Source organism: Gossypium hirsutum, chromosome A06 (genome assembly GCF_007990345.1).
Source record: "Gossypium hirsutum isolate 1008001.06 chromosome A06, Gossypium_hirsutum_v2.1, whole genome shotgun sequence".
NCBI lineage: Eukaryota > Viridiplantae > Streptophyta > Magnoliopsida > Malvales > Malvaceae > Gossypium > Gossypium hirsutum.
Genome location: NC_053429.1, coordinates 32,442,331 through 32,465,803, shown reverse-complemented (window position 1 = coordinate 32,465,803; position 23,473 = coordinate 32,442,331). Strand labels below are relative to the sequence as shown.

The following is a 23,473-nucleotide window of genomic DNA, read 5'->3' as shown; positions in this document are numbered from 1 at the left end:
TGGTTGGATGCTAAGGTTGAAATCTCGAAATTTACGATACCAGATGTTTTGAGTCTCATCTGTTTTTGATTATAATTGGTTTTAATTTGAATTTACAATCTGGATAAATCATTAGAAAAGTTATAAAGATTAAGTTTTAAATAATTTAAATAATAGTAATATAGATGAATATAAATTAATAAAATATCAGATAATATTATTATATTAATCAAAATTTTAAAGACATGAATCGTTATAATTTTAAATATACCCGATAAAACCGAAGCTACTAGCTATTAGATGTGGAGGTTAAATAAAAGAAGACATCAAATTAGGATTTTTTTTCCCCTTTTTATTTCTTAGATTTAATTGTTAGTTTTGAAGAGTGAGGACAAATGCCTGCTTTTTTTCTGTATTCTGTATGGAAACTGGTGATGCTGTTATGTGCATTTAAGTAAAGAATATAACTTCAGTTTGATTTTAATATTTGGTAAATGATAATAGATGTTCTGATTAAAAATATTATCCTTATTCAATATTTTTAAATCATGGGAATATTCTCCCTCCATTATGTAGCTGTCTGTGTACCACACTGTTATCTAACTTTTACATAATAATGTTTTAATTGATTATAATATCAACTAGTTTCTTATTTCACCAACTTATCCGTCAATTTAGAACACATAGATTAAATTTTAAACTTATTGTTACCACATGATATATGTATGCTTATTATAAAAATAGATAATGTGATAAAAATCTATGAGAATAACTTTTTTTAATATGTCAAATCTTGATTGTCCTCACATGCAGGTAAGATTTGATATGTTTTATACATATTTGGGCTAATATTTAATATCTACTAACAAGAAAATTGAATTGATATAATTGTGATATTTGAAGAATTCAATTAAAAATATATAAATTGTAAGTGAAGAGTGAGGACAAAGGCCTGCTTTTGTGTATTCTGTGTAGGAAAAGTGTCAAGTATTGACTATGGAAACAGGTGATGGTGTCATTCGAAATATAATTTCAGGTTGATTCTAATATTTGGTACAATCAATCTTTATTAAATGGATGTTCTTCGTTAAAAATATTATCCTTATTAAATAGAATCTTCTCACCCCACTATGCATCCTAATTATTTATCTAACACTTCTCCAATTCTGTTCCTTACTCCCTATTTCTTTTTATGTCTTTTTTAACCTCAACTACAAGTCATCTAAATATATAGATTTCTTCGTCTCATATTAATTTGAATTCAAATCAATAGGATGAAACTAAAAATTTTGTAACGAGAATTAAGATAAAATAATTTTTTTTCATGTTAAAATTATCTGAATTGAATAAATCATCTTACGAAGGGCCAATACGCGATTTTTTTTCATTTCCCCAAGGCCAAAAAAATTGAAATTGAACTCTTATTTTTTAAGAGGGACTAAAAGCAAAATTATACCATTTTACCAAATCCTTTCCAACAAGTAATTTAAATTTGAATGTCAAAACCTAAAATTGTCAAAACTGAAAAAACTAAAATTACAAACACCAAACAATCTAAATCCAAAATTGAGATTCTAAGCTTGAGATTAACGTTAGCCATTCCATTCTCTAAAGAAGATAGCTGTCAAAGTACACTGAAAGTCATCTAAAATTGAGATTAAATCGATTAAATCTTCAATTTTTTTCGATTTGATCAATTCAACTGACAAGTTGATACATTTTCCCTGATTGTTAAGTTACATTTCCCTTTCATGCTTCTCCCAATGTAACCCTTTCCTTTGTTTAAACCCTAAAATATACATAAACCAATCAAAACAATGAAACCTAAACTTCTTTGTTACAAGCCAAAAAAATGAGTTAAGAAAACATGCGCGTTTTGACAATTTAAGATTTAAGTGGAAACTTTGCGTTTTGGTGTGCCAACTGTAGTAACCTAATTCTAAACTATTTGTTTGTTTTCTTTTATTTTTTAGACTGTTGTAAAAAAAGAAGGACAATATTCTGTCAAGCATGAATTCTCTCTTCTCCTAATTGTTATTTTTCTCTTCTCTTCTTCCATATTCTTCCCTATTCTCCTTTCTTCTATTTGTTACTGTGATTTTCAAGTTCAATTCGTATCAGAGGTACTAGAGCTTCAACAATTGCTATGGCTAGGGATGAATCACAACACGTTTACAGAAGGAAGTGAATGTACTGCAACAAGAGATGGTGAAGATTTAGGAGGAACTATCTCAATTGGATGCTAAACAAGAAGCTAAGGTTGGTGCAAGGTTGCAAGGGTTCAAAGATAAGATAAAGGTGGAGGTATGGTCTGAACTTCATAGCTTATTTGAACAGTATTTTGGGAATCCAGTTTCCTCTAGTAATGTTACTACTCAAGCTAAAGGGAAAGGTGTATTGGGGGGCACCTCTTGGGTTTTTCCCCAAGAAACCTTTGGAGGCACAACAAACTATTTTGGGGATTGGTCTCAAAGGCTTACCCCTGTTTTGCTTAGGGTCATTGCAAGATCGAACTTTTAGGTTGGAGGGTCCTTGTTTTGACGGTTTGGATTTTAGTGGTCCAAATTAGAACAATACTTCATAGCTGAAGGGATACTAAATGGGGAAAAAGTTCGAATGATGATGTTACATTTGGAAGGGCGAGCCTTGGATTGACATTATTTTCATGCCTAGAAGCATGGTGGCTTGCAAATATTGGATTGGGCAGGGCCCACAGTCTAAAGGAAAGGTTCGGCTTTAGTATGACAGTTCCCTATTGTTATGGTAAAGAAAAAGGATGACAGTTCAAGGCTTTGCATTGACTACAGGTAGCTCAGCCAACTGACCATTAAGGATAGGTTCCCTATCCCAATTATCGAAAAGTTGCTGGATGAATTGGGCAATGCTAGAGTTTTCTCGAAATTGGATTTGAGTTTGGGTTACCACCAAATCAGAATGCATGAGGCAGATATCCATAAAACAAATTTTGATATGCATAAAGGGCATTACGAGCTCCTAGTGATGACCTTCGGGCTCATTAATTCCCCCTCAAGCTTTTAAGATCTTATGAACGCCATATTTAAACCCATATAGAGAAGGTTAGTTCTGGTATTTTTTTATGACATTTGATAGGTTGGGATGAGCATTTGAAACATCTCAAAGAAGTTTTTCAAATATTAAAGCAACATCAATTATTTGTCAAGCAGAGCAAGTGTTCATTTGGTACGGGACAGGTGGAGTATTTGGGCCATGTAATATCCAATGGGATTGTGGCCATGGACTTAAGCAAGGTAGATTGTGTTACTAAGTGGTCGATGCTTACATGGATCAAAGAATTGAGAGGTTTTTTGGGTTTATCTGGATATTATATGAGGTTTATAAAGCACTATAGTATTTTGGCCGGGCAAATAACAAATCTTCTTAAGAAAAATGCTTGGGGTTGGAATGAACAAGCTGTTACTGCATTTTAGCAACTAAAAGAGGCCCTGTACTTAGCTCCAGTACTAGTCTTTCCTAACTTCCAAATTGAATTTTGTTAGACACAGATGTATCAAGATATGGTGTTAGGGTTGTCCTTCAGCAAAAAGGACAACTAATAGTTTTTTTCAATAAGGGACTTGGTGTTTGGCATCAAGCTTTATTGATATACGAGAAAGAGATGCTTGCAATGTTGTTAGCCATGAGAAAATGGCATGGCTACCTAGTAGGGAGACATTTTAAAATCAAAATAAACCATCAAAGTTTGTGTTTCCTATCAGATTAGCAAGCTATTACCTTATTTAAGCAAAAATGAGTTGTTAAAATGCTAGGGTCATGAAGTTATTTATAGGAAGGGTTCGAATAATGCCGCTATTGATGCCCTTTCTAGGAACAAATCCCTAATGGATAGCCAATTATAGTAGATGAATGGGTTAACTGTTGTTTCTGAAATTTTATCCAAGGTTTGAGCCTTGTATCAATCAGATGAGAAGCTACAAAATTTTTATGAATAGGTTCTACAATAACCATCTCAGCACCCTAAATATGCGTATGATGGAAGATTCTTAAGAAGGAAGGGAAATATCGTGGTAGGAAATGATGGAGAGCTAAGGAGGGAATTGTTTTAACACTTTTATGCTAATGCCATAGGAAGGCACTCAAGGGTTCATGCTTCTAAAAGAATAATGACAACCCTTCTCTACTGGAAGGGTATGACAGGGGATATAAAGACTTAGGTCAAAGAGTGTCTTATCTACCAAAAGTATAAAACGGAAACTATAGTTAAACCTGGCCTATTTCATCCATTGCCAATACCAGATCGGGCCTAAGCCTCTATTAGTATGGACTTTATAAAAGGCCTCCCAAGCTCAAAATAGAAGTTCGTTATATTAGTTATGGTGGATCGTTTGACTAAATTTGGGCATTTTTGGGCCTTTCACATCCTTTTATAGCAACTACAGTGGCACAGAAGTACTTAACCCATATTTTTAAATTGCATGGGCTGCCCGAGTCTATAGTCTCAAACATAGATAAAATATTTATCAATAATTTCTAGCGGGACCTTTTCAGGTGAGATAGAACAAAGTTGCAATTATAGACTACGTACCATCCAGAAACTGATGGCCAAACCGAGGTATTAAATCAATGTCTTAAAGGCTACCTTAGGTGCATGACAAGCGAAAGGTTAAATGATTGGTTATAATGGCTTCCTATGGCTGAATGGTGGTACAATTCCACTTATCATTCTTCTATCTGCACTCCCCCTACGAGGCACTGTACGGCCAACAGCCTCCACATTATATACCTTATTTTTCAGATACATCTCCCATAATCAATGTTGATAGGAGTTTACAAAAAGGGAAGTTGCTAGGTAGTTGTTTCAATTCCATTTGAAGAGGGTACAAAATAGAATGAAGCAACAAGTAGACAAATATAGAAGAGAAAGACAGTTCAAGGAGGATGACTTGGTATATTTAAAGTTGCAACCATATAGGCAGCATTCAATCAGAAGGCTGCTGAATCAGAAGTTGTCCCCCAAATACTTTGGTCCCTTCAGGGCGGAAGCTCGAATGGGGAAGGTAGCATATCAGTTGAAATTTCCATCTGGTCTGTGAGTGCACCACACATTTCATGTTTCACAACTTAAAAAGCATGTTGGCCCAGCTCTAGTCCAAGAGGCCTTACCTATAGTCAATGCAAGTGGTCCTTAGGCCAAGGAACCAACACGAGTTATCAATCGTCGAATGGTCAAAAGTAGGGGTGTTCAAATTTCGGTTAGAATCGAATTAACCGATCAAACCGATCTAATTCGGTTAATCAATCGAAGGTCGATTAATTATTTTTTGAAAGTTTGGTTATCGGTTAATTCAATTCGAGATCGGGTAATTAATCGAATTAACAAAACTTAATAATTAATATTATATATTATAAGTATTAGCCCACTACCCACCATCGTTGACACCACCATCCATCATTCCCTAATCATGCCTTAATGATTGCCTCGTCCAATAAAAATTTATATTTATTTGTGTTGGCACTATAATGGCCGACACCTATATGTATTTTTTTTTGAAATACCTTCAAAAAATATAGGTATTCTATGTTTTAAAAAATAATAATTTAATAGGTGTCGGCATTGAAGTGGCTAGCATCGGTTCAAAACTTTAAAAAATGATTTTTTATTTTTTGGTGTCAGTGTTTGAAGTGGCCGGCACCGGTTCTAAATGAAAATAAAGGATTGAGGAGGAATAGAGCTGCACTCCAATTGTGTCAATTGCGCCAAAAGGCGTTGGCTATAACTGATTGCAGAGTGGAGTGAAAGAGGTGGCTAAGGCAAATGGAGAAGGAAGAAGAGAAGCAAAGAATGAAAAAAAAAACCAAAACCCATCTGTAACTATTATTTAAGAAAGAGAGGAGAGGAGATGAAAGTTCAATAAAAGAAAAAATCTCTTACAATTACCAATGAAATAACATTGGGGCCTTATTTACATTATTATTATGAAATTAATAAAACAAAATAATTAAAAATGAAAATTAATGATATCATACCTGCAAGCACCAAAACTTTTGAAAAGATCTCATTCTTAATCTTATGGTAATAAGAAAGAATCAAAACAATAAAAATAAAATAAAACAAAAAAACTCTTGCTTGTTGTAAATTAAATGGATGTTATAACCCCCTTTAAGCATATTAAAATAATAAGATAAAACTCTTTACTTAATTTATAATCAAGAGATTATTAAATAGAGTAATTAATAAACTTTAATTCATTCAATGTAATACCTTTATTAATTGAATGTAAAGGAGCTTATAAATAGTACCTTGTAAGTGAAAATAAAATAATGAAATTCTCTCGTATTTTCATCCTCTTTTATTTATTGTTTTATTAATTTTTCTATAACATTGCTTGATTTGATTTTATTCAAATTCAATGCAACCTTTTAAAATATGAGATATTAACTGAAAAAGTGAAATTTGGAATTAGACAGGAGCTTATATCTAAGTTTAAATACTTTAAATGCTAAGAGGTTTAAAATGTATTGAATGATTTCTTTTTTAGAAATATTTAATTGAATGTTAACTATGAATTATTTAATAAAGAATAACATGAGCTTTAATAAGTAAAAAAAAATTACTCAAATAAAAATTTTATATCATTTTAAGTGGTAAATAAAAATTTTATTTAACTCTTGTCAATTCTTGTGAACAAAAAAAAAGAGGGTAAAAATTAATAATTCAATTGATTGGTCTAAACAAATGATAATGTCTGAGAGCCATTGCATTATTATTATTTTTTTTTAAATTTGTTTGGTGGACCATTAATGTTAAAACTTGTTATTTCTTTGGTAAGTGTAAGAGTTTTCTCTTTTATTGAGCTTTTATCTCATATTCTCTTTCTTCTCAATAATGGTAACATATGAGTTTTAGTTTTATTTTTATTTTTCATTTTTCATTCTTTGCTTCTCTTCTTCTTTCTCCATCTCTTCTTCCTTCTCCATTTGCCCTAGCTGTCGCCTTCACTCTATTATGCAGTCAACCACTGCCGACATCCAGTGGACCAACTAGCATAATTAGAGTGCAACTTTCTTCCTCCTTAATCCATTTTTTTTGAACCAATGCAGGCCACTTCAACATCAGCACCAAAAATAAAAAATCAATTTTTTAAAGTTTTGAATCGGTGCCAGCCACTTCAACACTGGCACTTATTAAAATATTATTTTATTCTTTTTTCTTTTTAAATCGTAGAATATCCATATTTTCTGAAGGTATTTTAAAAAAATACATATGGGTGCCAACCATTATAGTGCCGACACCAAAAAATATATTTTTTATTAGACGGAGCAATCATTAAGGCATGATTAGGAAATGATGAAGGGTGTTGCTGGGGGTGAGATGTCGACATCGCCCGGCACTGTAGATTTCAAGTTTTTCGTCATAAATTTTCAAGCAGGGTCATTTTTATAAATATTTATTTATTTTTAGGTTAGTTGAGTAAAATAGCCTCTGATTCATGTTAATAGTTGAATACTCTAGAAGATAAAACATGTACCAAGCTAACATACAATATGCTGAACAAGGTCGTTCATATGATTTTGCATACAGGAAGAACAATTATAATAATAGTTGAATACTCTAACATCTAATCAAATTTACTGGAAATCATACGTATACATATTTTACTTGTTTGTATATTCGTGTAACATGCAAATAAAATCTAATGTCTAAAAATTAGAGTATTTATAGATTTAATTATTTTAGCATATGTGGCATGATTGATTATTAGCATATGTTTAGCATTTAAAATTTATAAAATATATTCTCTTGTAATATCCCGAATTAAGGCCTAATCGGAATAATGGTTTCGTGACCACAAATTCGAGATAGAAATAATTATTTTATAATTATTTTGAGGTTTATGATATGATTGCATAATTTGTGAAAATTTCGTGAAGAAATTTTTGGCATAACGAGTTTAATTTAAAGTTAGGGACTAAATCGAATAAGTTACAAAGCTTGCATTCTAGAAGTTTTTAGTATGAAATTGCTTTGAAATATTAATTAGGAGGTCTTAAATGGTAATTTGACCAATTTTAAGTTCATGGACAAAATTAGGACATGGAAGGAATTTTCGGAAAGTTTAGTAGTAAGGGCATTTTGGTCATTTGGATATTAAATGAAATAAAAATAGGAAAAATAACCCAAAATGATCATCTTCTCCATATTGTTCTACCGATTTTTGCTCTCCTCCATAGCTGGGGTTTCTTCAACTTTCAAACTTCATAGTAAGTGATTTCAAGCCCCGTTTTTAATGATTTTTATGTTTTTGAAATCCTGGTAGCTCGATTTGGCTTATGTTAACAATAATTCAACCTATGGTTCATATTTGGAAAAATACCTATAGGTGAAATTTGTGTATTGTGGTGTTTTATGACAGAATATGAGGTTTTAAATTTTGTTAGACAACTTGTGCTACTCGGTTTTGAGTAAAAACGAGTAAAAAGGCTTAATCGGTAAAAATATTTAGTAGTCATAAATACATGTTAGAGTGAGAATTTGATGTTGCCATAGAAGGGAAAAATGATCAGAATGTCATAAAACATGATAATAAGGGATGAAGTTTAATTCCCGAGCCTAGGGGCAAAAGTGTAATTATGCAAAAGTTTAGGGGTAAAATGGTAATTTTACCAAAGTTCGTATTAAGGACTGTTTTAATGAATGTATGTATTAAATAAGATTAATTTGGTATTATAGATCAAGAGAAACGAGATTCAAGTCGTGATCAAGGGAAAAACAAAGTTTACGAGGAATAGGCTCGATTGTTAAAAATTTTGTACCGAGGTAAGTTCATGTGTAAATAAGGTAGCATAATTGTTATTTTTAAGTTATTGATGTTAAATATATGATATGCTGATTTTTATCATGAAATATATGCTTTGTGGTTATTTTCGAATAAAATGCAAATTAAGTGTATTATTTGTTAAATATAAAGTGCTACCGAGTATTGGTTTCGGTATTTTACGGAAGATGGCAAGGAGATGTGTTCAAGGAAAATCTCGTTTACCTTAGGAATAGATTAGGATACAAGTGACATGTCACTAAGATGGTTGAACATTCGAACTCGTTGAGTTGAGTCCGAGTTCACTTATGGATGTGAAATGTCCGAACTCGTTGAGTTGAGTCCGAGTTTGTGAGATGTAACTAGGCATCCGAACTCGTTGAGTTGAGTCCGAATTCACTTATGGATGCGAACGCCCGAGCTCATTGAGTTGAGTCCGAGTTCACTTATGGGCGGGTTACATGGTAGCTTGGCTACAAATATGGCACTTATGTGCAAATTATCCATGTATCCGAGTTATATTCCGACGTGTTCAACGGGTAAAATTTCTAGTGAAATGGAAGAACACTTAAGATGCAGGTGACGTATTGGTAAGTATTGTGAAATGGACACTTTGGACAGGTATGTACTTAACCTTCGGGTTGAAAATAGATACAACAACGATAAGGTGGTAAGATGATTAATGATGTTTAGAAATGTGATATCTGTTTTGGTGATACCATGCTAAGGTTGTTTGGTATAATTGTATTGTTATGTTACTTGTTATTTGCATATGACTTACTAAGCATTTATGCTTACTCCCTCCTTTTCATTCACTGTAGTTTTGAACAAGCCGGCTTAGGAATCGGGACAGGTCGAAGGTTCGATCACACTATCCGAAGGACTCTTTTTGGTAAATGGCTTGTAAAACTTAAGTATGGCATGTATAGCAATACACCTATTTTGTGTAAATAATTTTGTGATATGGCCATGATTTGGTTGAGAAAATGCTTAATAATGATAAGCCATGGAAAATGCTAAGTTAGATCATGTTTGATGTCATGGAAGTTTAATATGTTATCTAGATCATAAAAACTCATGAAAAGAGGAAATTTGCCATAAACAGAATTTTACAGCAACACTGACATGAGTTTGAAAATTTACTAAAAATCATAGAAATTGAATTTGGTGATGGATTAAATATGACATTGAAGCCTAGTATGTCTAGTTTCATATAAAACAAATGAAACAAGTAAATGAATTATATGTTATAAGATATTTGAATTTTAGTGAAACAGGGACAGAGCGATTTCTGGATCCCCTGTTCCAACTTTAGAAATTTACCATAAATTGTAAAAAAATAATTAGGTGGTGTATTTTATATTCTTGGAATCCTTATTGAGTCTAGTTTCGGAATAAATAAACGTCATAGTCATATAAACTTTTCACAGAGAGAAATATGGTTCGTAGTAAACAGAGGTCAGTCCAGTCAAGTCCTGAAACAGGGGTAACTTTAACTAATAAATTGTATTAATTGGCCCAACCAAAAAAATTATAGAAAAATTTTTTTAAATAGATATATGAGTCTAATTTAAGGAAAATTTACGGATCTTGATTTCGAGTTTTGTAACTCGAGATATGATTTTTCTTGTAACTGTGACGCATGTAGCTAGAAAGCTGTGAATGTAGAAATAAATGATTCGAAGTTCTTAATTCGATAAATTATGTTAGGTAACACCTCAAGCTCGACTCCGGAGATGGTCTCGGGCGTGGGGGTGTTACACATTTCCTATGTTTATCACATGTAACTTTGAATAATACCAAAGTTCCTAACATGCTAGCATATGTTTACTATTTAAAAGTTATCTAAAATTATATTAATATTGATATTTATGGATTGGATTGACTTTAACCACACAATACTTTATTCAAAAAATTATCAAAGACTTTTGTGTGATTGAAAATTCAGAGAAGTAGAAATTGATTTTTGAAAGAGTTTAAATGAAAAAAATCATTTTTGAAATTGATTTTTCTTTTTAAAGTTCTCTAAGTTTTTACTTGTCAAAGCAACAGCTAAAGAATGTGAAAATGAAGATGATCATCTTTTAGGGATTCCATATATATAATAATTGTAACTAATGAAGCATTTATGTAAATAGATTTGGCCTGAATTTGAATCACCACATTCAACTTGAGCTTTTTGAACTGCATTTTTAATACATTCCCCACAATCTGAATCTCCTATATCACCTTCACATTGTCCCAATACATAAACAGATTGATAATTTGTGGTGAAAAATTCATGATTGTTCTCCAGTAAATGTATTTAAATATGTATACATTTTAATCTTTTTATATGTTGTATATAAATGTATTTTAATCTATTGTATAGTTTCTTCTTGCAGAATGTCCACCGAACCAACATCTATTGAGGGTAGTGCTACAACTCCTACTTCAATAGATTCTGGAAAATCGGTGGGTGAAGCTTCAAGCCAAACAAAAGGGACTACTGAAAAAAGAAAAGCTAAATGTAGTTATTGTGAAAAGGAATTTTGTTGTGATGGGAATAAAATGGTATGGGGTCATTACAATATTATATCAGTTTATGTAAGAAAAATCCTAGTAATGTTGTTGGTACTAGCCAAAGACAATTAGTTTTACATAGTAAGAGAGTTAAAGGGGCGGAAGGGCATCTTTCAACTTGGAGATTTGATCAAGTATGTAGAAAAGGGTTAGTACAAATGATTGTGATTAATGAATTACCTTTCAAATTTGTTGAAAGTGAAGGCTTTAGGAAATTTATGTTCAAGGCATGTCCCAGGTTTCATATTCCTTCACGAACTACTATGACTAGGGATGTTTATCAATTGTATTTAGATGAAAAGGTCAAGATAAAACAACTTTTGAAAAGTTCTTATTTTAAAGCTTGCTTAACTACTGGCACATTGACTTCTTTGCAAAGAGTTAATGATTTGTGTGTCACTACTAACTTTATTGATGACAACTGGAAATTTAATAAAAATATTTTAAACTTTTGTCCAATTTTTAGTCATAAGGGTGATTCCATTGGGATGGTAATTGAGAAATACTTGTTGAATTGGGGGATTGATAAGTTGTTTACTGTTATTGTTGATAATGTAAGTTCAAATGATGTTGCTATTGGTTATTTGAGAAAGAAATTTAGCTCTCGAAAGGGTTTAGTTCAAAATGGTAAATATCTTCCCATGATATGCATGACACACATTATGAATTCAATTGTTGTTGAAGGATTAAAAGAAATGAATAAATTCATTGAACTTGTTAGGGGGCTGTTAGATATGTGAGACAATCTTTAGCTAGATTACAAAAGTTTAAGGAGTGTGTTGTGTTGGAAAAAGTAGAGTGCAAGATGTTGTGTCTTGATGTTTGTACTAGGTGAAACTCGACCCACTTAATGTTAGACATTACTCAAAATTTTAAGAGAGCTTTTCAGAGATTTAAGGAGCAAGATACAAACTTTAGGACTGAACTTGAAAGGAGTGAGGGTTGGCTTAGTGCGGATGGTTGGGCTAGTATTAGAAATTTAAGGGATTTCTTAGAACATTTTTATGAAGTCACTTTGCGTATTTCTGGCACTTCATATGTCATATCCAATAATTTTTTTGATGAGCTTTCTAAAATTGATATCCTTTTACGAAATGTTCAGTCAAATATTGATGTTAAATTTAGTGTTATGGCCATGAAGATGAAAGACAAATAAGTTAAGTGTTGGGCTGATATTGATAAGATGAATTTGCTTATGTTTGTTATTTGTGTTTTAGATCCTAGGAAAAAATTAAAGGATCTTGAATTTGCACTTAGTGAAATGTCTAATGTTAAAAAAGCTTGTGAAATGATGCAAAAATTGAAGGAAGCTTTGTATGAATTGTTTGATGAGTATAAGCCTCCACTTCATAGTGTTTGTAGCCAATCGAGTGTGGCAACACATGTTTATCTTGGTGAATCACAACAAAAAATGAAAATGCGTATACAAGTTTTATATAAAAAGTGTGAGCTGGAAAATGGTGGTGAGAAAAAAAATCTGAATTGGATAAATATCTAACTGAGGCTAATGAGAATTTTGTTGAAGATTTTAATATTTTATTGTGGTGGAAAGTGAATAGCCCTAGACTTCTCACTCTTTCAAAGATGGCCAGAGATGTTTTAGCTATACTAGTTTTTACAGTTGCTTTAGAGTCTGCGTTTAACACCGAGGGGTGTGTGCTTGATCAATTTTGGAGTTCTTTAACTCATAAAATTGTACAAGCTCTTGTGTGTACTCAAGATTGGATTTAGAAACCTTCATCACAGAAGACATCAAAAAGAATGAAGAACAAATCTAAGAGCTTGACAAGATTGAAAATTGTGTGTTCATTTTTAATTTAATAGTTTTAATTTTTTTACCACATCACTCCTACACTAACTTATTTAATCAATTTAATGTTTAGGTTTTTCGTGGAATGCATTAGAGCCTACCCTAAATTTATGAGCTTTTGTGAGTTGAAGGGTATGCTTACTATCCTATTATTGTTAACTTACAATCTATTCCTTTGTTTATTATTTGATTTTTTAAAAATGCATATATTTCTATTATATGCTATTTTTTGCACATATTTTTTTAGGTATAATGCATATGGAGATCTTTTGGAGAGAAGAAATGGATGCAAATGGAGAATATTAAAGACTTGCATTTTAATTATGTGTTAATTTCAAGACTTATGTAGTGTTTCAATACTTAAATTTCGGTTAATTCGATTAATTCAGTTAAGTCGGTTAATTTTTTATATGTTTTATGCTTGTTTTAATAAAAAAATAAAAAAATATATAAATTTCGATTGATACAGCTAATGGATCAAATTAACTGAAATATTTCGATTCGGTTAACTTTTTTGAAAAAAATTTGATTCAATTAACGGTTAATGGATTAAAAAAATAATTAATTCGATTAACTGATAAGTTAACTGTTTAAACACCCCTAGTCAAAAGCAGAAGCAGGGTAGTGATTGAGGTTTTAGTGGAGTGTGCTAATTCATTTCCTGAGGATGCTACATGGGAGTCCCTTGATCAGCTGAGAACCAAATTTCCTCAGTTTGATCCTTGAGGACAAGGATCATTTCGAGAGTCCTGAGTTAAGAAAACAGGCGCGTCTTGATGATTTCAGATTTAAGTGGAAACATTGTGTTTTGGTGTGCCAGCCGCAGTATCCTAATTCTAAACTGTTAGTTTTGTTTTCTTTTATTTTTAGACTGTTGGGAGAAGATAAAAAAAAAGGATAATGTTCTGTTAAAGATGACTTCTCTCTTCTCCTAATTGCTATCTTTCTCTTCTCTATTCTCCTTTCTCCCATCCTGTTATTATGATTTTCCGGCCGACTTCTATCAATCCGACAAACTCGAATTCCTCACAGCCAGTAGTTTTCTATTCATCATTTGTATTGAATGAAATTGAATGATTTCAATCAAATTTTGGTACATTTCGGTTTTGGAGATTCCACTTGTATGTGAAATGTTGAAGTGCCAAACCCACTGATTTTCAATTAAACCCATTGAAATAATCCAATCCGGTTTTTATATCATTGCCTAAATAAGGTGATAGCATTAATGTGAGGAACAAACCCTAAACATCAATCTTTACTAAAAAAAAAAGGTTATAAGAAACCTAATTTAAACTAAAATTCTTTTACAGAACCAAAACCAGCTAAGCCCTAAACATCACCAAAGCTTGAAGACCAAGGGAGGAATAACGTGGACAAAAAGAGATACCCGAAATGAACCCTAACACACATTGAAACTATCCCTCAAGCCTCGAAACAAATATAGTTCCAAGATGCAAATAAGCTATAGATTTACATACTTGTAATTCTCTTGTTCAGAAAACCACAATAAACTCAGATGACAATGCAAAAATGTGATTAGGAGACGAGCAAAGTTTCAGAAGTATCATGAAAACTATCAGATTTCTTGGCCTCGAATATAAAATAGTCTTCTCAATCGAACTCTCTCCTGGCAAATGGGAAAGAAAACAAGAAAGATCAGTATTAACATCTTGAATGGACATGAATTTCTCGTACCTGCAATGGAGTTGTTAATTAAAAGGAGTATGCAGTGAGATACAACACTTGCCTCAGAGCCGTCATGATCGTATCGGATTAAAAAGATACACCTGCAACCTCTTATGTCATGCGTTTTCCTTTCGACCCCGTTGACGTGAACATCATAGTAGATTAATTGGTCCCTTTTCTCCTAAAATCAAGAGTGAGAAAGAAGAAAATTAAGCAACAAAGAGGTGTAAGATAATTGGAGAAATTTATAAAGAATAAGCGCACCAATGCTGACCTGCAAGCATAATACAAGATCTCCGACCATCACCTTATTACATTCAGAATGTTGAAATGGGATGGATCGATGTCGCACTGCCTTTTTTACGTTAACCCATTCATCCTCATCAGCCCCGAATCCAACAAATCTAACAAGAACTTCCTATAACAAACAATATATTTATCAAACGACTTGTAAAATAAATAGTTCTAAATCACCCTATTACCAGTCTCTGCCTAGATATCAATTTGAATCCATCATGCAACAAAAAGTTCGGCAACAACTATGACCACCTTAATATTAGCTGTGGAAGAGCATCAGTCTACACAGTGATTGCAATAGTTCAACTTAGTTACTTACAGGTTCTCCAGAACCGAGATGTCGTTGTGTGAGAAACGTATCAACATCATACCTGCACATTAAAATCAGCATGGTCCAATATAAGCTGGTCTAGATGATAAGATTTCCTATGACATAATAGTATAAATGCATGTCAATTCTAGTAGTTTTCTATATGTAGAGAGATCAAACGATAACAACAGAAAAGCCTAGACAGTTTCTGTTGAATTGATTTAGATTCGTGTTGCTTACCATGCTCCATCTTTAGATGAACGTGCCTCGAACTCTAGTCCCGATAGATCAGGGATCTTTTCTCCCACTTTCGAAACCACTCCAAGAGACAAAGAGGGAAAAATTTAGCTTCTAGAATAAGGAACTAAAGTGATGGTTAAGTTCTTTATTTCATTTTTATGTCATGATTTCTAAATCACAAAGCAAACGTAGAAATGACCAAGAAACCCGTTAGAGATTTCTGCGATAATATAATATAAACCATAACATTGTGCAAACAATTAGTTTATATGAGACCATGTGCAAAACAAAGTTGGGAGAACAATATCCTCAATGCTTATAGAGCTTTCATGTTCTATGAAATGGGGTAACAAATTGAACCGAAACAGTATTAGAACAACAAGACATCTGAAACTTTGCCAGTTTTGATTTTGAACATTCCACTTTTCAATTTCCCTAAAAGACACGAACCTTTGAGAATCTGAGGAATTTGAGGCCCATCATCTAGAGGGCAAGTTTCAGAGATTCTGGACTCAGTTTTGGATGTATCAGTCAAGGAAGGAACTTTAGATGCGCTTTCTTGCAGCCTAGCTAAGAACCAGCTTTGTACCTGAGAAAATATAAGGAATTAGGGGTCAATAGGAGAAATCCTAAACTGTTAACCATAAACACCATGATCATAATTTAAGGACAAGAGGAGAAATAATGAGATAAGTAACACCGAAAATGAAAGAAAGAAAAAAGTAAAGAAAGACCTTGGTCCATTTAATAATAGGTTTGCCAGCACGACCGGCAGATGAACTGCAAAGACAATATGCATCAATGTCTAATAAAATCATTTGGTTATCTATAAAAGGAAGGAAGGGTGAGAAATATGCATGAAATGCAACTAACCTGAAATTTCTAGCCATTTTTTTACAGAATTCCTTACTCAGCAATAGCTCTCTTGATTTCATTAAAAATTTCTCCATCTTCTTGATCTGAACATAAATATATAATAAAACGGGAAAATATATGTTTTATAATCCCATAACACAATAGCTTTGCAAAAAACACAAACATGATATATCTCAACAGTTACTACTACAAAAATTCTATATAAGGATCACATTGACTCGCTTAGAGCAAAAGGTTAGAATCAACAACACTTGAACAATATTACCATGTCAAACCAGAAGGTTGAAAGATACTAATTTTAATACATATGCACAAAGCATCATGCAAAGAATCAGAACTATGACATGCAAGATCCAGAATCAAGACAACAGCTCTAACTTCACATGTTCATGAATTACAAAAAACATTGACACGTATGCATGCCAACCGGAAGCAAAAATATGGGACGATCCATTAAAAGGTAAGAAATATAGGAAGCTTTCTATATCGAGCAATATGCATGTATGAAAAAGGGGGAAAAAAGGCAAGCCACCATTTGTTCTAAACCCCACAATTTGAAGCTCAATTTCGCAACTAATCATTCATTAACAAACCTACTACTGCTAACAGCACATATGAATACAATATGCTGATAATTTTCTTTGAGGGAAAAGAACATAAAAATAAACAAAAATGTTACAGCTAAATATACACCTTTGATAACAACCAGAGAAGCTCGTAACTATGAAAATAAAGAAATGCTACATAAAAATAACATACACGATCCATAATAAAGACATGAGCTCGAACTTCATGTGTTCACCAATTATAAAAAACATCAACGCGAATGCTGGAGCTAACCAGAAGCAGAAACATGGGACAATATATTTATAAAATAATAAATAATAAATAATAAAAAATAATGAAAAATCTAGAAATATAGGAAGTTTTCTATACTTAGAAACATGCATGTATGAAAGAGAAAAAAAAAGCATGCAACAGATTTAAAGCTCAATTTTTCAGCTAATCATTCATAAACAAACAACTACGGGTGACAGCATATGAATACAATATCCTGGTAAATATCTTTAAAAAGCAAAGAACATGAAAATAAACAAAAAAAGAATATATGTTCATGAATTAAAAATAACATCAACATGTATGCCAGAGCTAACCAGAAGCATAAACATGGTACAATATATTAAAAATAAGAAATAAAGTAAGGAAGCTTTCTATATTGAGAAATATGGATATATGAGAAGAAGAAAAAAAGCAACAATTTGCTCTAGACCCACAAGTTAAAGCTCAATTTCTCAGCTAATCATTCATAAACTGGTAACAGCATATGAATGCAATATCCTGATAAGTTTCTTTAAAAGAAAAGAACATGAAAATAAACCCCCAAAAATAAAAATAACAGCTAAAACTACATATTTGTTAACAAATGGAGAAACTGATAACTACCCAGATGAAGAAATGGCACTTAAAACAGAAAAGACATGGTTTTTCACCTCGGGTTTTGTAAACCCAGAGAAGGCTGCTCTTTGTCTCTGTCTCTGCCTTGGGCGTAGACGATCCATTAAACACTCCAAAACAGTTCCTTTGCTTTCTTCAAATACAAACTTTAAAGTTTAAAACTTGGTGGAGGCAACTGAGAAACGATTTGGGGATTCAGGAATCTTGTTTACCTTAGTGAACCCTAAATTCTTGAAGTTTCAGAGACTGTGTGTGTTGTACAGCGTATGTATGACCATTTAAGCGCCTTTCAAAGTCTCGGATTCAATTTTTATAGAATTATAAATTATTCAAACAGAAAAATCTTTCAGAAGTTCTAATTATAAATTTCATCCTTTTTATTTATAAAATTTGAAATATTAGTTCTTTTATTTTTAATTTATTAAAATTTGGTCTTCATTTTTTACAAAAATATAGTAATCCAATTGAATCACGTCACGTTGTTCAGTTAAAAGTCATCAATTCATTACTTTATAATATAAAAATTAAGGAAATATTAGCAGTTCAACAAATTTTTTGCACAAATTATAAAAATAAAAACATAAAAATTTCAACATGTGGATTAACTTCTTAATTTTCAAAAAATATAAATATCAAAATCTGAAAAAATAGAGGGACTAACTTCTGAGTTTTTATAAGTTGAAAGATGAAATTCATGATTAAACCCTTATAGAATTTCATCCTTATGTGCTGCGTCCTACTGAGTTGTTCGTATTTGGGCCTTGGGTCGTCGTATAAACTTTATTGGGTTCAGGTCTTGCCTAATCCAAAACAAAAGGGCTTCCACCTATTTATACCGGCAAATAAAGGGGAGTTGAATTCGTTCAAGTTTTTTGAATTTCTCGAATCGTTGGTGATAATTTGGAATATTAATTTTATGTTTTGATTTATTAGACTTATTTTAATAAGATTAATTTTATTTTATGGCTTTTGGATATCATTATACAATAAAATTTCAAAAGAAAAAAAGTCAAATTACTAATTCTTATAAAATATATATTTTTTTAATTATTTTCATTATTTTAAATATAAAATATTTATTATTATGTCATAAAAATTAAATAAAAAATAATATTTGATTTGAGTGAAGTAAATTTTTTTTTTTACTTATAGTTCATAAACTGTCTAAAAAACCTCAATTCAAATCGATGTTAGATTTTTTTTCAATTTTTCTTACTCATCTTTACAAGCAAAACTTATAAAATAATACATTAAATTTCAAGACAAGTAGAATTATTTATGAGTGGAGTTATCTTTCAAGTTTGAGTCCTTATAATATGTGAATCTAAAGAAAAACAAATAGCTTCCACAATTAAAGTCTCACAAACCCATTTTTATAATGGAAAATTACTTATATTATATTTGGATTGTATTCAAATTAAGGAAAGGAAAGGAAATGAAATTAACATTTTTGTCCTTTTTGTATAGTTTCTTTTATAAAAGGAGTTAAATTGTCCTTATTTTCCCTTAAATTACTTAATTTTTAATTACCTTAAATTGGGAAAAAAAGTTAGGGAAAAAAAATTAAGGCTAGTTTTAAGATGTGAAATTACATTTGTATCTTATTAATTTTTTATATTAATTATTTTATAAATGAACTTAATTAAAAAAAACCATATAATCAATTATTATCTTAATATCTCTACAATTTAATCAAATAAAAGTTATAAATATTCAATTACTTTACTTTCCTTTTTATTTATATAAACAAAATAAACCTACGCAAATATCTTTTCTTTAACATTCCTTTACTTTTTTTTTCCTTTTAATTATTTATCCAAACATAGGGTTAATATATTTAGACTCCTTAAGCATAATCACAAAAGTGTATACTGCAACCAAGGATTTCCCAATTCACTATACTTGAATTGTTACCTTTCAAGAAAAATGTATAGCTTTTATAATCCCTATCTTTTTCACAACGGTAAGATAGAACATTCCTCCTAGTTTTTATGGCTTAACTAAAACCCTTTAGCGTTTGAGGCTTAACTAGAAACCTTTTACAATCTACTTAAGGTTTTATACCTCAAAACCCTTAAGTATGCTCTTTACAACAAAGAGAAGATGAACAAACTAACATGAATCTCTAGTAGCCGTGTGTTTACAAATTGAAACTCTAAATAAAAAGATTTAAGAGTGAGAAAAGTTATTACCATAAGCTCTCAACAATATGTACAAGAGAAATGAAGAAAATAAAGATTCTAAGTTAATTCTCTTGTGTTTGATGCTTGGATATGTCTCTATTATGCATTGATGTGTCTTAAACTTGTATTTATACCAAGGAATAAGTTTGTGGATGTTTCTAGCCATTGGGGATGAATTCTAGTTGTTGGAATCATTAAATTCGAGCTTATTTGCAATTTCAGATATACTTGTATCAGTATAAGTGGACTTGTGTCAGTAGAAGTCTCAAAATTATGGCCGTTGGAGCTCGATGTATCGATAAAAGTCCATTTGTATCAGTAGAAATCTGAGGATTTGGTAGAAGATGCAGGAGAATCCAAAGATTGCTTATTGACTTACTTATATCAATAGAAGTCCCCTTAAGTATTAGTAAAAGTCTAGAGGTATGCTTAAAGTGCTCTGTGACTTACTTCTATTGGTAGAACTTCCTCTAAGTATCGATACAAATTCTCATAGTTGTATAAAATGAGTTAAAGCACTTAAAAACATTTTGGATTGACTCAAAAATATTTAGATAAATTAAAACACGTTTAAAATATGTTTTTGAGTACTTTTATAAGTCTTTGAAATGCTTTGAAAATGTTTAACAACATTTTTAATAATTATTTTCACCAAGTGACTTAAGAAATATAAATAAAAGTTTATCTTAAATGTTGTTATATCAAAAGGTTGAGACATCAAATCTAACAATCTCTCACTTTTTGATATAACAAAAAATTAAGAGAAATTTCGTTTTGAAAGATGATAACTCTTGAAAAGAGTTATATTTAAGGCATCTAAATAGAATTAATTGGTTGTAATTAAGTGAATACATTTGCATTTTTAGGATATTTTTAGAACATTGCATAATAAAGCTTGGATTGCGATATAATGGGCATTATTTGTTACTTTTATCACTTGGGGGGGAAATGTGTGGTTTTGTGTGAACACGGGTGTAGGAAGAGGAAGAAGATGAAGAGGGAAAATAAGGGAAGTGAAAAATTGTCGTGGCAAATGGTGAGATTGATTGCCAACAGAATTTCCATGGAAATTCTGGGAAGATGACTCAGCACTTTATCCATGTCATTCTTTGTAACACCCCAAAAATCAGGTTAGAAGAAATTACGTTTTGGAAACCAAGTATGGTCATCATTCAATTTTGAGTTTATTGACAAGGAAATTGATCTAGTTTAGAGGTTCTGGGTTCGAACCCTGTTCCTTGAAATTTTGTTATTTTTATTAAACCCTTACTCTTGATCGCATGGCATAAGTTTTATTTTCAATAAACTAATGATAAGAATAAACCTACTAGTTCAATGGTTAAGCATTTACATACCTTTTAGACTTGGGATCGAGTCTCGGTAAAATCAGAGAGATGTTTTTACTGAATTGCCTTGTGGAGTAGTTTATTTTAGTTAATTAGACTTTCCCAAAACAAAAACTCCCTTTTTGTTTCACATTGTTTCATTTTTTTCTAACGTTGCGCTATTGTTTTCTTCTTTATTAATTTGGTTTCACCGTTTCAAGTTCTTTTCTTTTTGTGCTATGTTACATTACATTGATTTTGTACAAGGTCTGATTTCTTTATTTTAGTTTAATTCGTTGGCCAGGGCGAGAATTCATCCTTGTTGCTCTTGTATCGAGTCTGTATCAGGTGGGTGTCGAAACCCCTCTTTTTCTGCATTTTCAGTTATCAGAAAACAAGACTGTTGAAGCAACATAGCCAGGGACATGGGCGTGTCCCTAGGCCATGTGAGCCACACGGGTAAAGACATGGGCGTGTGTCCAGGCTGTGTAACTCACTATTTACACTATAGAACCACATGACCAGGAACATGGGTGTGTGCCCAGGCCGTGTGAGTCACACAGGTAAGGACATTGGCGTGTGTTCGGGCCGTATAACTCACTGTTTATGATTTAGAACCACACGGGCAGACGACATAGGCGTGTGCCTAAGCCGTGTGAGCCACACAGGTAAGGACATAAATATGTGTTCAAGTCGTGTGGCATATTAATAGGATCCGAATCTTATTTTTGAGGCCATGAGTGTTGCTCGACACGAGCACTGACCTCCACAATGTATTTATGATCTAAATTTGATTGTAAGAGGACTATCTGATGCTCTAAGACTGATATATGGATGATATATGCAATATCTGAATGTGTTAGACTGATGATGAACAACTTGTGATCTGTACGTATATCTATTATGTTTGAACCTAAGTGAGTAGGATCCGTCAGAATGTAATGTGCTATTATTTATGTGTGCAACTTATAAGTAGGTTACTGATGCAACGTAGACATAATTCAAGCAGAAAACGATTAATTTTCCCTTGGTTTATGCAACTGGTTTTCTGTTTCTTTTTAATTTTGTTGACCGTTTTAGCTATCCAATTATCCTGTACTGATGCAACGTAGACCTGATTCAAGCAGAAGACGATTAATTGTGAAGAAACTACTATTCAAAATAATTGTATTATTTCTTTAGAATGTTTGTATTTTTTTATATTTGTAAATTTAATGTAGTTGTTTAGGATTTAAGATTTCATTTTTTATATTTTCGTGTATTAATTTCTTAGAATGTTTGAATTTTTTTAAATTTAATGATTATTTAAAATTAAATGAGACATTTTTCTTCGCGCTTACCTTATGCACATAGGTTGTAATGTGGTTGTTGTCATTTAAAATAAAATGAGGATTAGGATCCATTGAGTGATCGGCAGTGGTTGTCAGTGAACGATGGTTGTCGGAGGTGTTTGGTGTTGATCGGTGGTCATTGGTCGACGGTGGTCAGCGATTATGGGTTGAAGTAGCCAATTTATAATGGGGAACCATAGTGGCTGAGCAGGGGCAAAATTGAAAAAAAAAATTATGTTAAATGCCATCCTATTATCGGCCATTGGAAGGCAAATAGGCCTTGGTCAATGACGTAGGCCTAACACAGGCATAGGCTCTATCATTTCAACCTTTTTTTTTATTTTTTTTCATTTCCATTTTAATTTCCATTTCATTTCGTTTACATTTCATTTCATTTAAATTTATTTATTTATAATTTCATTTTTTTCATTTCAGTTTTTATTTTCGTTTAAATTTATAATTTTTTTCATTTAAACTTTTATTTCATTTCATATTCATTACAAATTACATTTCATTTGATATTCATATCTCATTTAACATTTCATTTTATTAATTTTTTTATTAAAATTTTTTTCCTAATATACAAAAAAAATTCATAATAATCACAACTAGTATCGTTTCAAG

The 23,473-nt window shown here is 31.7% G+C and overlaps 1 protein-coding gene across 4 annotated transcripts; it reads right to left on the bottom strand.

Annotated features, from left to right (window-relative positions):
- Nucleotides 1-14,316: 14,316 nt before the first annotated feature.
- LOC107897093 (protein SAWADEE HOMEODOMAIN HOMOLOG 2) lies at nt 14,317-18,364 on the bottom strand. 4 transcript variants are annotated; one of them, XM_016822435.2, is made up of 10 exons: nt 18,223-18,364; nt 18,046-18,143; nt 16,553-16,638; nt 16,414-16,459; nt 16,130-16,268; nt 15,680-15,758; nt 15,449-15,500; nt 15,107-15,250; nt 14,894-15,013; nt 14,317-14,773 (listed from the first exon to the last, which is right to left on the bottom strand). In XM_016822435.2, the coding sequence occupies exons 2-10, from the start codon at nt 18,112-18,114 to the stop codon at nt 14,723-14,725; spliced, it is 786 nt and encodes a 261-aa protein (XP_016677924.1). In that variant the 5' UTR covers nt 18,115-18,143; nt 18,223-18,364; the 3' UTR covers nt 14,317-14,722. The 4 variants fall into 4 exon arrangements, with proteins under 4 accessions (XP_016677924.1, XP_040971685.1, XP_016677923.1 ...); XM_041115751.1 differs by having other exon boundaries at nt 15,680-15,746; XM_016822434.2 differs by having other exon boundaries at nt 18,046-18,297.
- Between the last annotated feature and the right edge of the window lie 5,109 nt (nt 18,365-23,473).